The sequence below is a fragment of the Mustela putorius genome, unplaced genomic scaffold, assembly GCF_011764305.1.
Source record: "Mustela putorius furo isolate JIRA1106 unplaced genomic scaffold, ASM1176430v1.1 tig00000698_pilon_pilon_pilon, whole genome shotgun sequence".
NCBI lineage: Eukaryota > Metazoa > Chordata > Mammalia > Carnivora > Mustelidae > Mustela > Mustela putorius.
In genome coordinates, this window is record NW_025421449.1 from 13279378 (window position 1) to 13293855 (window position 14478).

Here is a 14478-nt window from a genome sequence, read left to right on the forward strand (position 1 = left end):
GACATCACCCTTCGCTCATTCGTTCTTCACTTGTGACCCCAAAGCTCTGCTCTTTGGTCCGGCATGGCCTTCCTGGTTCCCTCAGCTTGTCCAGAAGATTCCCTAGTTCCTCCAACCTATAGGCCTAGGCAGCCTTAGACCAGTGAGGTATGACCAAGCAGATACCTGGGACCCTGGCACATACATGAAATGCCTAGCTCTGTGCCAGGTCTGTTTTTGACAATCTTGGCTTCCAGGAAATGTTGGTTTCCCTCTCTTCCTCTTTTCCAACCTAGCCAATATGATTTTCTCACTGCTTCCCACCTGTCTCCCCTCCTCCCAAAACCAAGAAGAGCACTGCTTACTATTCCCATATCTCTGCCCTTTCCGCCTTCAGCTGGGGATGTCTTCCCTTCTCTCTCTGGCCTAACAGAGCTCAACCCTTGATTCCTGTCCATGTCCTCTTTCCCCTGTCCCTTGAAGTCTTCTGTGATCTTGTAGGCATGGAAAAAACCTGACATATGTATGAACCAGTAATGCAAGATAGAAATTAGGAAAAGGGGGTAACTGGGTTATCAAAGAAAGTTTTCCAGGAGGATATGGGCGGTCTGCTCAGCCCTGCGGGGTGGCTAGGCTTGATTAAGTGGGGACTGGCAGCAGGAAAAGCATGGGAAATGAACATCTGTGGGATAGAATGAGCTGCTTGACCCAGAGTCTGGGGACAGGAGATGGGGCTTTGTTTCAGCTTCATTCACAAATCACTGCCTGACCTCAGGTCAATTCTGAACTGCTTTGAACCTGCTTCCTTACAGGAAATGAAAAGGATGATTGTCTCTAATTCATAGAGTTGCTGTAGGAATTATCCTCAGATCAATTAGCCCAGAGTCTGGCTCTTAGCAGGGCCTCAACATTAGCTATATTGTTGATAGAGCTCCAGGTCTTGGTTTCTTTATCTGAAAATGAGTGAAATCACTCTAGATATTTCCCCATATCAATTTCACCACTGGCCAACACATAACTTCTCATTTGTAAGAGCCAAGGCTCTCAGTGGGTTGAGAGGCTGCTAAGACAGCAGCCCCCCTGTGCCAAGCTCGTGCCTTGGGAGATTTTTTTATGCTTGTGTAGAGTAAATGCCTTGTGGGAGTTGGGAGCTGCAGCCCAGAGGCCATATGTATGACGTATTCTTCCACCAAGACTTACGCAGGCCATGGGAAAACATGTTTGTTTGTTTAAAGATTTTATTTATTTATTTGACAGACAGAGATTACAAGTAGGCAGAGAGTCAGGCAGAGAGAGAGGGGAGCAGACTCCCCGCTGAGCAGAGAGCCCGATGCGGGGCTCGATCCCAGGACCCTGAGACCACGACCTGAGGCAGAGGCTTAACCCAGAAGCTTAACCCACTAAGCCACCCAGGTGCCCCAAACATGTTTGTTTACCTTGCAAAGGAGGAAATTGAGAAGACCCAGGTGGTCCCACCCCAGCACACCCAGCTGGTTAATGGCAGGTTCTGAACCACAAACTCCGTCACTGGTCCCCGTTGGGATTCTTTCTATGACAATGCTGGCTTGCCAATTATCATCCTTTACCCTTCGTTTGTGAGGACACACATGCGGGGGAGGGGTTGGCCCCGAACAAATTCTCAGGGACAGCTGCAGCTCAAATCCCTCTCTCTGCTCCCCCCACCCCCCTTGGTTATGCAACTCTTTTCTAATTTGGCTCTCAGCCACAGCCTTTGGATTCTGGGAACTTAATCCTGCCTGATTGGGCTGAAATGAATGAAAAAGGGTTCCATTCCAGCTTCACAAAGGCTGCACTGTCCAACTGATGAATGTGTTCCTTCTACTTGGGCCAAAAGCACAGTTTAGGGCAGGGGCAGCAAGAAGGAGCCCAAGGCCTAGCATAATCACCTGCGTGTGCCTGTACGTGGACTGGCCCTTTAAAAGGTGGGGCCTGGCTTAGCGAGCCAGAGAAGAGCTGGGAGGCAGGGACAAGGACCCAGCATGGCAGAATCTGGGTCCCTGCCCACCGGCTTTGGGGAGCTGGAGGTGTTGGCTGTGGGGACGGTGCTGCTGGTAGAAGGTGAGCAAGGAAGGGCCTGGGTGGGGCAGGGACCCAGTGGGCTCCCAGATTCAGGCCACAGCCATGGAGCTGACAAGCAGAGGTCCCCAAACCCTACTCCTCTGTCCCCAAACCCTACACTTATACCCATGGGGCTTCTGATGGGTGCACCTGTGGGATGCCGGCTGGGAGCTGAGAGAAACCAGCAAGGCTCAGAGAGTCTGCCCAGAATATAACCAAGAACCAGGCTCAGGCCTTTTCTTGTCCCTCCAGCTGGGTTAAAGTTTAACCTACTCCCTGAAAATCCTGCTAAGAATCTCATGTAAGCTCAGACCTCTGGCAGGCTCTGGAGACAGACAGCTCTGTCACCTGCTCTCCATGTGACTATAACCAAGTCAGCCAGGTTCTTGGACCCCACGTGGGTGATCTTGAAGGTTAGGTGGGGTCACGGGCGCGAAGGTCTAGTCTCGACAGACACTCAGGATTTAATCTCTTTTGCCCCCACCCTTTCCATCTCCACATTGCTCCTGTCATCTCCATTCCCCTGCTCTAAGCATTTCCATTCCAGGGGCTGCCTAACTTTCTGAGGGGCCCATCTTAAGCCCAGAATCCCTCAGATGCTCCTCAAGGCCAGAGTTCACCCTGGAGACCTGGTGTGCGGGTCCGTTCACAACTGTTCATCAGGAATGCAGCCCTTGTTCACCCCTGAACCAGAGAGATTGTCAACCTGTTTCCTCCCCCAAGGAGACTGACATTGGGGAGGGAGTGACAGCCACTAGGCCCATCCCGAAGGCCCTGGACACCATTGTCTGGGGGACCTGCCCTCTTCCTCTCTTCTAGGAACCCTACAATCCAGCAACCCTCTCAGCCCTCAGTCATATATTGAAACTTTACCACTTTAAGTCTCTGCACATGCTGTTCCCCTTGTCTTGAATGCTCTTCCACACCCTCTCCTCCCAGTAAACACTCGCATTTTTGAAGGCAGGATCTCTCCCCATTCCTACCTTTCTTTCCTTCTTTCTTTCTTTTTTTTTTTTTTTTTTTTTAAAGATTTTATTTATTTATTTGACAGACAGAGATCACAAGTAGGCAGAGAGGCAGGCAGAGAGAGAGAGGAGGAAGCAGGCTCCCTGCGGAGCAGAGAGCCCGATGTGGGGCGCGATCCCAGGACCCTGGGATCATGACCTGAGCCGAAGGCAGAGGCTTTAACCCACTGAGCCACCCAGGCGCCCATTCCTCTCTTTCGATGGGGAAGCCAGGGTTCAGAGACCTAAAGGAGCAGCAAGTGAGAAACAAGCTAAAGCTCCAGGTCTGGTCTGCCTGCTGCCTAAGGTTGCCCCCTCCAGCCCACCTCACCGGCTGCTGTCCCAGGCAGCCCCCAGCTCAAAACTCAGACCCTTCTCCTGGCTCTCCCTAATATTGCTGAACGGCCCTCAGAGTGACAGATGTGAGTCGTAGTCCCAGCTCTGCCACACTCACCAGCTGTGTGCTTAGGGCAAGCCAACTAGTCCCTCTAAGCCTGTTTCCCAGCTGCACATGGAGAGGACAGCATCCAGGTGAACACTGAGCAGGAGGACCCGAAGAAAGTTTTCGGTCCCCTGCACAGATTAAGTGTCAGCCGCTGTCGGCAACTGCTACTGCTCCATCATGAACCACGCTACGCCTTATTGCTTTCTTCCTTACTTTTGAGTCAGGAGGAGGCAGGATATGCATCTTACGACTGATGGTATCTGAGAGCCAGCACTTCTCAGATAGTTTGACGAGCTGTACCGACAAGGTTGCTGAGCATGGAGAGGCAGGAGGCTGAGGCTCTGTCCACCCCAGGCCCTTGGTTCTAACCCCAGTCGGCCTCTCCAGCCCTGACATCTGCCTCCCCCTTCTTTCCAGCGCTCACCGGCCTCTGCCTCAATAGTCTCACCATCCTCTCTTTCTGCAAGATGCCAGAGCTGCGGACCCCTACCCACCTGCTGGTGCTGAGCCTGGCTCTGGCAGACTCTGGGATCAGCCTGAATGCCCTCGTTGCAGCCACAGCCAGCCTCCGCCGGTACTAGCTCCCCCCACCCCCTGGGGCCTGACCGCTGGGCACTGGGCACTGGGCACCGGGCAGCCAAGCCAGAGGCATTTTTCTCCTCCTATAGAAAACCATAGGGGACAGGCTGGGCAGGCAGTACGAGGCTAAATCCGAATTCCACACTATCCCTGAAGGCCCATGGCTGATTTGCCCATGAGCACAGGAGTTGCTCCAAACCCCACAGACCTGGCAGACTATAGGGATGAAGGGCACAGGCTCCGCAAACAGGCTGCCTCGATGTGAGTGCTGGCTCTGTCTCGGTTTCTGCTGTAAGTTGAATATTATTCTCCAGCTCGTAGGGTGGCTGGAAGTATTCACTTGATATTAGGTGGAAATAAGTGAAAATGATGCGTGGCATGCAGGAAACCCAACAGACGTCAAAATGAGGTTGCTTTTACAAACACAAGTGTCTAAAACCTCCTTAGGTGAAAACCAGGATCTTTCAAGACGGTGTCGGGTGTTTATAAATTGTTTTCTTAAGTGAACCTGCTCCGGTTCCAGGCACTCAAATGAAGGCTGGAGCCCACCTGAGTGTGCGTGCTTAGGGCTGACCAGTCTGTGGGGCTGGGATCCGTGAGGATTTCCTGTCCTGATCTCCTCCTGCCCCTTAGGTTCCAGGAGGAGGCAGTAGAAGCTTTTACACTTGCTTGGCCCTTGGGGCTGAGAGCGGGGAGCCCTGGGGTCTCCCCTCTGACCTTGCCTTCATCTGCTGTCTGACCTTGGCTCAGTGCCTCTTCTTCTCTGAGCCTAATTTTCCCTCTCCATAGAATAAAGGCATGGACTCTCTTCCCGGAATGTCCCATTTCCTTTGCCGAAGGCTTCGGACCACACAGGAAAACCCTTTGGTCTGAGATACAGAGAAAGACACTGAGCCCAGGCAGTTTGCATTGGGCTTCACTTGGTCAGCCCAGGGACTTGACCTCTGGGGCCCCTGTTACCTTATAGGAGAAACAGACAATGAAGCCCTCTTCTGGGGACCCGGGCCAACATTCAGGAGGGTGCCCTCCAAGCTCCTGAGGGGCAGGTGTGGGAGAAGGGCAGGGACAGAGGGAAGGGGTTGCTGGTCCCGATGTCTCCCACAGGAGCTGGCCCTATGGCTCCGATGGCTGCCAGGCTCACGGTTTCCAGGGCTTTGTGACCGCGCTGGCCAGCATCTGCAGCACCGCGGCCGTCGCCTGGGGGCGCTATCACCACTACTGCACGCGTAAGTCTTGGTGCTCCCAGAGGGAGGGATGTCTGTGCGGTGAGGGTGATCAGGACAAAGGTCGGCTCTGTGTTTCCCAGTCCAGGGGAGACTAGGTGGGCCTGAGTGTCCGTAAGTATGTGGAAAGGAAGGAGGCAGGGAGAGCCGACAGGAAAGGTGCCCCAGGCCCATGCTGGATTGTCAATGAAGCATCAGGCAAGTCAGGAGTCCTCTCTGAACCTCTGTCTCCTCTAAGAGCAGATTTTTATAAGCAACCTCCTGGTTTTATTCTGAAAATCAACTAGGGTCATAGATACAGAAAATGGCCTTGCAGTTGGGCTCCATTGGGGGGCAGAGACACTGTGTGTGTGTGTGTGTGTGTGTGTGTGTAGTGGGTGTGTATCCCTGCACTTCACATTCCGTGGGGCCTCCACTATCTCAGGGCTTCATGAAGACCAGTCCAGCCCCAGAGCTCCCAAGAAGCACTGTCAATGCCACCTTCTTAACTGGCTATGTCACTGTACGACCCGCTCTGTTATTTACTTGATTTTTTTTCTTAAAAGTTATTCATTTAAAAAAACACAAACACCTGCTCTAGTCTCATCCTAAGCAATGTCTCTGAAATCACAACTTTAATGTCCTTACAATTTTAGTACACATTAAAATTTAAAAACACGTTTACCCACTGGCCTTCTAGAATCTCGCTCCCCACCAGGGATATGTGAACAGACCTCGGGGAGCTGTGAGTCTGCTAACTCTAAATCCCAACTTGCAGACTGGGAAGTGGGGACTCAGAGAAGTTAAGCCCTTCCCCAAGGTCACCCAGCTAGGAGAGGCAGAGCAGGCACTGGGCGTGGCCAGGATGCCTCCCACGTCAGTCACTACTTTTGTCTCCTGTGCCCTACATCCCAGCCTGTGGCTTTCTTGGCATGGAGCCTGCTGTGGTGGCTGTGGCCAGCATGGCCTGAAGCCCTGGGCAAGGCCCCTTTGGAATCTGCAGTTCTGCTCTCACCCCGCCATCCCCCCAACATACACAACCCACCCCACCTCCCCCCTCGGCAAAGTCACTTACCTCTCCCCAGGCCAGAAAGTTGATAGAAATGATAAGATTATCATTTCTAGAGGCAGATGAGTCTCACTTGCCCCACCTGACCTCAGAGCACCTCTCCTGCTTCTCCTATCCCAGTCTGACCCCCAGGGCTCCCTCAGACCACTGTATGCACACATATACACACATACATACTCACACACATGCACATACACAATGCACACCTCCTCGGACAGCAACACACTTCCCTCCCTCAGTATAGAGCAGTTGATCCCTATTCTGGGGTCCCTAGAGCAAAGCCTCTCCTAAGCTGGAGGGCACCGTGGAACAATATGAAAGCAGGGGAGGGGGAAGGTGGGTGTCTGAGCTTATCCACTCCATACTGGATGACCCTGGACATATCACTGTGGTCATCTGTTTCCAAAGCCAATAGAGCAATACATCGTTATGGTAACTATTAATCGTGTCCCAGTCAGGGGCAGGGGTATCCCGGTCAGCTTGGGCCTCCATAACAAAATACCATATATGGATGCTGAAACAACAGAGATGGATTTCTTAGTTTCTTGGTGCTGGAAGTCTGAGATCAGGGTTCCAGCATTGCTGGCTTCTGACATCTTCCAGGCTTGTGGACAGCTGCCTTCCTGCTCTGTCACCTCATGGAGAAGAGCGATCATCTCTCTCTCTTTTTTTAAAAGATTTATTTGTTTCACAGAGATCACAAGTAGGCAGAGAGGCAGGCAGAGAGAGGGGGAAAGCAAGCTCCCCGCTGAGCAGAGAGCCCGATGTGGGGCTCAACCCCAGGACCCTGGGATCATTACTTGGGCTGAAGACAGAGGCTTTAACCAATTGAGTCACCCAGACACCCCGAGATCATCTCTCATATCTTCTCACATAAGGGCACTAATCAAATCATAGGAGTTCCACCCTTGTGACCTAATTACCTTCAAAACATTCTCTCCTGGAATGCCATCACACGGGGGGGGAGGGGCAGGGAGGGGGAGGACTTCCACACAGGAGTTTGGTCAAGGCTTAAACACTGAGTCCATAGCAGGAGGACACATTCAAGCAAACTGCCTCCAGGGCTGTTGTTGGGGAAGCAGTGTCCGGATGCGGGAAGGTATAGATCTGCTCTTCTATGTGGATCAAACCCCACTTGGAGACCTGCACTCTGCCCTGGGGTCTTGTCCACAAAAGAACATGACAAATAAACCACAGACAGAGGAGGTGCAAGGGAAAAGCTTTCTGAAGCCAGGACCAGGAGGAGCCACCGGATGGGAAAGGCTGGAGGAGGCTGCTACAGACAGGGGCGTGGGAGGAGGGGACAGGGAGGAGGTCAGGTCCGTGGGACTGGTCACATGAAAAAATGATGTTGGGACCAAGCCCCTGCCATCAGCACTGAGATGGCACCCCAGGTCCTCAGAAGGTATCCTGGAAGTGGGACAGTGGCCTGTGTCTGAACCACAGCCAAGGACCATGGTAAGTCCAGACTTCTGCCTCCCTCCCTGTGACCCTTACCTGAACTGCACTGCCCATGCTTCTTCCCTAGTTGACTTGGGGAGGCATACCTGTTTTTTTGCTGCTCCCTCCTTCTCTGTGCTCTAAAGAAGGTGGTATAGAATGTCTCCCAGGAAACATTCGCCACCCATTATCTCTTTTATTCTTCATAACCATCCTCTGAGACCTGGATTATCATTCCCATTTTGTTGAGGAGAAAATGGAGGCTCAGAGAAACTTTCAACTTGCCCGAGGCACTAAACTAGGAGCATCAGAGCCAGGATTTAGGAGCATTCTGTGTGACCATGAAGTCCATTCTTTGGCATGCCAACAAGCAAGTACCTCTCTGACCCTCTTCTTCCTCCTCTCTCCCATGCAGGCAGCCAACTGGCATGGAACACGGCCATCTCCTTGGTGATCTTTGTGTGGCTGTCTTCTGCCTTCTGGGCAGCACTGCCCCTCCTGGGCTGGGGCCGCTATGACTATGAGCCTCTGGGAACGTGTTGCACCCTGGACTACTCCCGGGGGGACAGGTGAGGTGGGAGCAGCTTCAAGGCTCCCTTCCTTGGGAATCTTTGCTTTGAGTTCTTATAACAAGAGTGTCACAGCTGAAAATCCACATGGGGAAATGTCAACATGTGACAGATAATCTCAACTCCTTGGTCATGATACCCACTTGCAAGTGGACAGTGGGACTAGGGAAAGCCCATTCTGCAAGCCGGACAACTGATGGGCATGTGATGCAAATAATTAAATATTAACAAATATAAAGTTGTGCCCCAAAAGAAGTATTACCTAGTGAGCTGTTGGCCTGTGTGAGTCACTGAATCACAGTCAGCAGTCACTGAGCCCCATGACCCCTTTGCCGTCTTCAGTGCAGCCAGGCTGTTCCAGCTCCAACTTGATCAGTTTCTTAAGGGAGTTGTGTCCTTTGTTCAGTACAAAGAATGTTAAGGTCTTTGCATTGGGAGGGACCTCCTTGGCATAGAGTTTAGTTCTTGAGTTTCCTGAGCACCTGCTGTGAGCCAACCCCTGGGCCAAGCCCTAGAGAGACAAGATTGATGCATGATGGCTCCCACCATCATGGAGCATGTGTCCAGTACTGCCCCATCCATGTGGCTCTGGAGACACCAGGGCCTAGAGAGACCCTTTAGGGGACATCTTGGGGAGGAGCCACATAGGCTCCAGCCCCGCTCTTTCTTCTACTAGAGCTGTGTTGCATTCATCTGCTTTACATGTCTATTCATGACCTATCTGCCCCTGATGATAGGCTTTCCAGGTGAAACCTGCTTGAGACCCCAAGTCTGGTACAATTGTCCTTCCAGGACACTCCCTACAGGTGTCCTCCTGGCCAGTGTCCAGTTCTCTGGCAGCCTTTCCTCCTACTCCTCCCTATTGGGCAGCACCAAGGTAACACAGTCTTCCCTTCACAGAATGGGAGACTACCTTCCTGGGACTCCCACCTGTTCCTGATCAGCCCTCCCACTTTCCCATGACCCTTCCTGGGACCCCAGACTCTCCTGTGGTCCTTTCAGTGATTTCTTCATTGACACTGTCCAGTCTCTTTGTCATCTCCAGAGCCCTTTCAAGTCCCTGTGCCAGGAGCATTCCTTGAATGATCCTTCCTCTTGGTCCACTTGGTAAACCATATTTTCCAAACTGAAGTGTCCTATTATCCATGCTTGGAGCATATACAGAAAGCAGGCCTGAGTACCTGAACTGCCTAACAGAAAGCTGAAGTAGGACTCCCCCTCATCTCAGCCCTCTGGCTCTTAAAGGCAAGTTCAAGAAGGACCTAGTGTCTCCCTGTCTCTAAGGGGAGTCTGTGTGGGACCTGGGTGCAACTGCACTCAGAGCTTTTGTCTGATGAGAACAGTTCCTCACATGTGGCTGTCTAGGGTGAAGGCTAATACGCCTTCAAGGGCAGCTGACCTCCCCCCATCCCCAGAGATGACCCTGACTCCTCTACCCCCTCTGCCTGCAGAAACTTCATCAGCTTCCTCTTCACCATGGCCTTTTTCAACTTCTTCCTGCCTCTCTTCATCACAGTCATATCATATCAGCTCATGGAGCAGAAACTCAGGAAGACGGGCCACCTCCAGGTGAGGATCAGTGCCAGAGAGGAAGAAATCCCTCTGTCCCTCTCAAGGAACATGACTGATGTGAGAGACAGTAGTTAGGGGTTTTCTGCGTTTTCAGTGATCAGGAAAAAAATTCAATGTTCACAGAGCTTGGGCTGTTGGGTCAGGAATGTCCCCTCCCCATTGCTGGACATTGCCAAGACCCAGGAGGAAGGGTCAGGACTGCTCAGACTTACCGGACCCCAGAACCTTGAGAGTCAGGGCACCCTGCCAGACCCCATTCATGCTGTCACATTTCATTCTTTCCAAGGACATAGGGGTAGGCACAGAATGACATACTTTTTAAATATTCCTTTTAAATCGCTCCAAGATGTTTCATTTAATCACAGACTGTTATCCAGAACATAAAATCACACTTGCAAGCACATTTGTCCAAGAAAAACAATCTTTCAAAAAAAAAAAAAAAGCCCTCCTGGCCATTCCTGAATTTCTGCATTAATAGTCCCTTTCTACAATTTTCTTTTGTCCCCTTGACAATCTTTAGCAGATGAGCCATAATAAGCACCCAAGTTTCAAAAGAAAACCAGATACTAATACTACTTTTCTGTGTATGAAGACATTCCATCTTTGCAACTACTCTCTAAAGAAGGTTTTGTTATCACTTTGCCACAGGCTAGAAAATTGAGGCTATAATAAGGGCTTGTTAAGTAACTAGCTACAAGCCGGGAAGCTAGTAATAACAGAATTGGATCAAACCCAGGCCTGGGACTCCATGACCCAAGTGGTCATAGTGCATAAAAGAAACATTCAATCTTTGTTGAGACACTTAATCTGCCACATTATTATTATTATTATTATTATTTTGTCCTTGTGAATTGGGAAAGGACTGTACAAATCGATTTTAGCCGGAGATCCAGGTTGCTCAGAGTCAGTGGGAGGACGAGAGCTGGGCCGAGACAGGAATCCTGCTTGGCTCTGGGCTCCTGCTCCCCTGCCCCTCACCGCCTCGGGGCTGTCCTCCACGCTGCCTGCCCAAGCACTACCTGGGTGCCCAAAGTCGCCCACGTTTACTGGAAATCCAATCGGCCAGGAGACAGGGCTGCCACACCGGTGTGCTTTTTTCCTCTCCGTGGCCTGTCGTGAAACCATCAGTTCCCCCAGCATCAGCAGAGGCCGCGGCGTGTGGGCCAGGGACCTCGGTCAAGGGCAGGCCGGCCTCTGGCGGTGCTGCGGCCTCAATGCTCCTCCGGCCTCAGCTCCTCCCGGAGCCCCTCTGTCAGTGCGAAGCACAGTTTTGTTTTTTTCTTTTCTTTTCTTTTCTTTTCTTTTCTTTTTGGAATGAGGGAGGGGCAACTCAAGAGAATAAATGTCTCCCAACTAACATATTTTTATTTCATAAAAGAAATGTGCCCTCTTTCAACTTAAGTCACCTTCTTCGTTAAAGGGAGACACAAAGAGAAAATAGGCACTGATTTCCAGCTGCAGCATTTTAACATCTGAATGTGCGGGGGAAGCCTTAACCCCAGCTTCCATCCTGAGAATAGATCGCAAGTCTTACGCCTTCCTGTGGCCAGAGGCGGCACCACAGGGCTCGCTCCCCGGGTTGTCTCACACCTTGCAAAGCCGCTTTGAACCGGGGACAGGTAGATCCACCAGGTGACTGCAGCTGCCGCAGGCTGATGGCAAGCGGGTTCTGAGACTGAGCTGTGAAGGCAGCTCAGCCTGGGGAACCTCGCTCACCCAGCCGCACTCACGGAGCCCAGAGTTCCTCAGAAAGAGCGTGGACCAGGAAGGGAGCTCATTATCCAACCCCTAGTCCCTGCCTCCAGGTAAGTGAAGCATTATCAAACCATTTTTGCAAACAAGACAACTGAGGTCAAGTGAAGTTAAATGGCAGGTTTAGGGTCACACAGCTTACCTGCCAGAGAGGTCCATCTGACCTCAAGCTCCTCTGCAGGCTCAGCACCTTCCCACAGCTGGGTCACACAGTCCCCCGGCCCTGCTGAGTGCCCACCTGGTCCCTCCCCGTGGGGGGATGCAGCCAGCGAGAGCAACTCAGCGCCTCTCTCCCGTGACCGTCTCTCCGCAGGTGAACACCACTCTGCCCGCCAGGACGCTGCTGTTCGGCTGGGGCCCCTATGCCCTCCTGTATCTCTCTGCAACGATCGTGGATGTGAGCTCCATCTCCCCCAAGCTGCAGATGGTATGGAGCCGGCCCGGACCCAGAGTTAGAACTCACTCCATCTCTGTGTCTCTCTGTCTTGCACCATCTCTCTTTCCTGCCTTCTGGCCTCCTGGGAGTCTTTTCCTTTTTCCTTAGAACACCCATATTGCACTGGGAATTTGCTTTTCTTGGGGGCCACATGGGGCTGCTGCTTGACATTGCCACCCATGAGAGGACAGGGACAGCCCCACTCTGGGACCAAGGCTGAGACTGGTGCTCAGGACGGGGGGTGCTTCCATGCCTCATCTGCCAACTGGTCAAGGAGGCCTTGGGAGTTGCAGAATCCAGCCCAGGACCGATAACTGGTGGCTGTGGCGTGCGGGGTGAGGGTGGGACTGGGGTCACCAAGTGGGACCAGGGGGAGATGCTGAGGCTGTGAGGCTTCTTCCCTGAACTTTTCTGTCCCAACAGGTGCCTGCCCTCATTGCCAAAACAGTGCCCACGATTAATGCCATCAACTATGCCCTGGGCAGTGAGATGGTCCACAAGGGCATTTGGCAGTGCCTCTCACCCCAGAGAAGCGAGCAGGATCGAGCCCGGTGAGGTTCTCTGGGGGGCTGCTCAGACCCAGGCCCACTCCAACACCCTGGACTGAGCCCCATGCTAGGAGGCTGCCCCAGAGTCCTGCCCAGCAGCCTCAGAAGCCAAGCTCCAGACACTCATTCACACCCCTCCCCACCGCACGGAGATGGCCCTGTTGGGTGTGGCCCTCAGTCAGACATGGGGGATTCAGAGAGCACCCAGACAACATGGGAGGACCTGGGACTTTGGAACCAGACAGACCTGAGTTTCCATCACAGCCCTCCAAACGGAGGCTGAGAGACCTTGGGAAAGTCACTCCCTCTGAACTGAGCTTCCTGACCAACAACATAAGGACTCCACTGGGCTGCTGTGAGGTTTAAGCAAGATAATGCGTACTCACCACGCACAGGGAACTTCACTAAAACAGCTGTCAGGGCTCTGAGTCTTACATAGAAAGGCATGAAAGCTCCTGGTTTCTTATGGGAGGGCCACTCAGGCAGTCAGTGTTCCAATGCCACTTATTAAATTGAGATCTGGTGCAAGCGACCGTGTCTGTGTATGCATCTGTTTCCTGGCTTGGGAGCGGTGGTGACCAGCATGGTGACTTCACTGTGCAGAAGGGACCAGAACATCACATGGTGCATTAAGCTTTCACTGACAGCCACCGGCACCCGCCAGCCAATGACAGCCAGCTGCATGCTGCTTAGTTGCCATCATTAAAAAATCAAGATAATGTATTTAAAAGCCCAGATGTCTGAAGATAAGGTCTGAGGGAGGCTCCATGGTGACAGTCTGTAGAACTCGGGGCAGCTCTGCCCTTTGCCTGGGGCTTGTCCCCTTCCATCAGTGACAGCTTGTATGTTCCCTGCAGAACCTATAGGCATCTGGGTTTGTGACAGTGGTGGGGTCCCCAATCCTGGATGGACATCTGCACCTCCAACAGAGTCCGCGTTTCAGGGGCAATGTGTGGCAGGTGTACAGACGTTGGGGGGGGGAGCATTGTCCCAGAGGGAAATGGAGGTGGTTGGCCGGGAGGTAGTGGGTTCTGCAGAAGGTCTGATGATGGAGAACCGGCTGCCCCAGGCACCCAGGATGCAGGGAAAATGAAAGTTCAACCCGTAGATGCTGAGCAGGGAAGAAACAGGATAGGGTGGTCACGCGAACAGCATCTGGGGGCCCTGTGTGCCAGCACCTGCCTCTCAGCTTTGCAGATGCGGAAAATCAGGTCACATAAGCATGACTCATAAGAAGTCTGCACTCCGCAGAGGCTGGCTCAGTCATTTTGCAAAACCACGTGAAATGGAGAGGAAAGCAGCTGTCCCACAGCCCTGTTTTCTAGACCATGCCCTGAGCTGCGTGCTGTAGAGACAGGAAGCCATTCAGCCTCAATCCAGTGACCAGTCAGATTCCTAGTCATAGGCCCTGCAGTGGGAACTGAGAGGGGGAGTCCTGGGGCCTGAGCTGGGTTTACACACAGGCTGAGTGGGTGGCCACAAAGGTGACAGTGTCCAGAGTCCAGAGATACTGGCCCTTCCCCCACAGTCCACGAGTCCTTAAATTGTCTTTATTTAAAGAGGACCCACCCTTCACTCCACCGTTAAAGACACTAACCCCGAAAGGTGGGACAAGAGAACACAGAAGAGAAGGGAAGGACACCCAGACTCAGAGAGAGAAGTGGGGAGATGAAAAGGCTGAAGATGCCCAGCAAGAGTAGCCAGTGTCCCCACACAGACTCTGCCCCTACCTGTGATCAAAGAGGTGCGGGGCAGGTTGGCCAGGCATGGTCATAGCTCCTGCCCTGTATCCCAAGCTTGTGTA

General features: G+C 52.5%; 1 protein-coding gene across 1 annotated transcript; it reads left to right on the plus strand.

Moving 5' to 3' along the window:
- The first annotated feature begins 1927 nt into the window (after nucleotides 1-1927).
- RGR (retinal G protein coupled receptor) lies at nucleotides 1928-13206 on the plus strand. The gene is made up of 7 exons (XM_004765769.3): nucleotides 1928-2058; nucleotides 3925-4081; nucleotides 5191-5312; nucleotides 8213-8366; nucleotides 9818-9935; nucleotides 12004-12117; nucleotides 12550-13206. The coding sequence occupies exons 1-7, from the start codon at nucleotides 1980-1982 to the stop codon at nucleotides 12679-12681; spliced, it is 876 nt and encodes a 291-aa protein (XP_004765826.1). The 5' UTR covers nucleotides 1928-1979; the 3' UTR covers nucleotides 12682-13206.
- Nucleotides 13207-14478: the final 1272 nt, after the last annotated feature.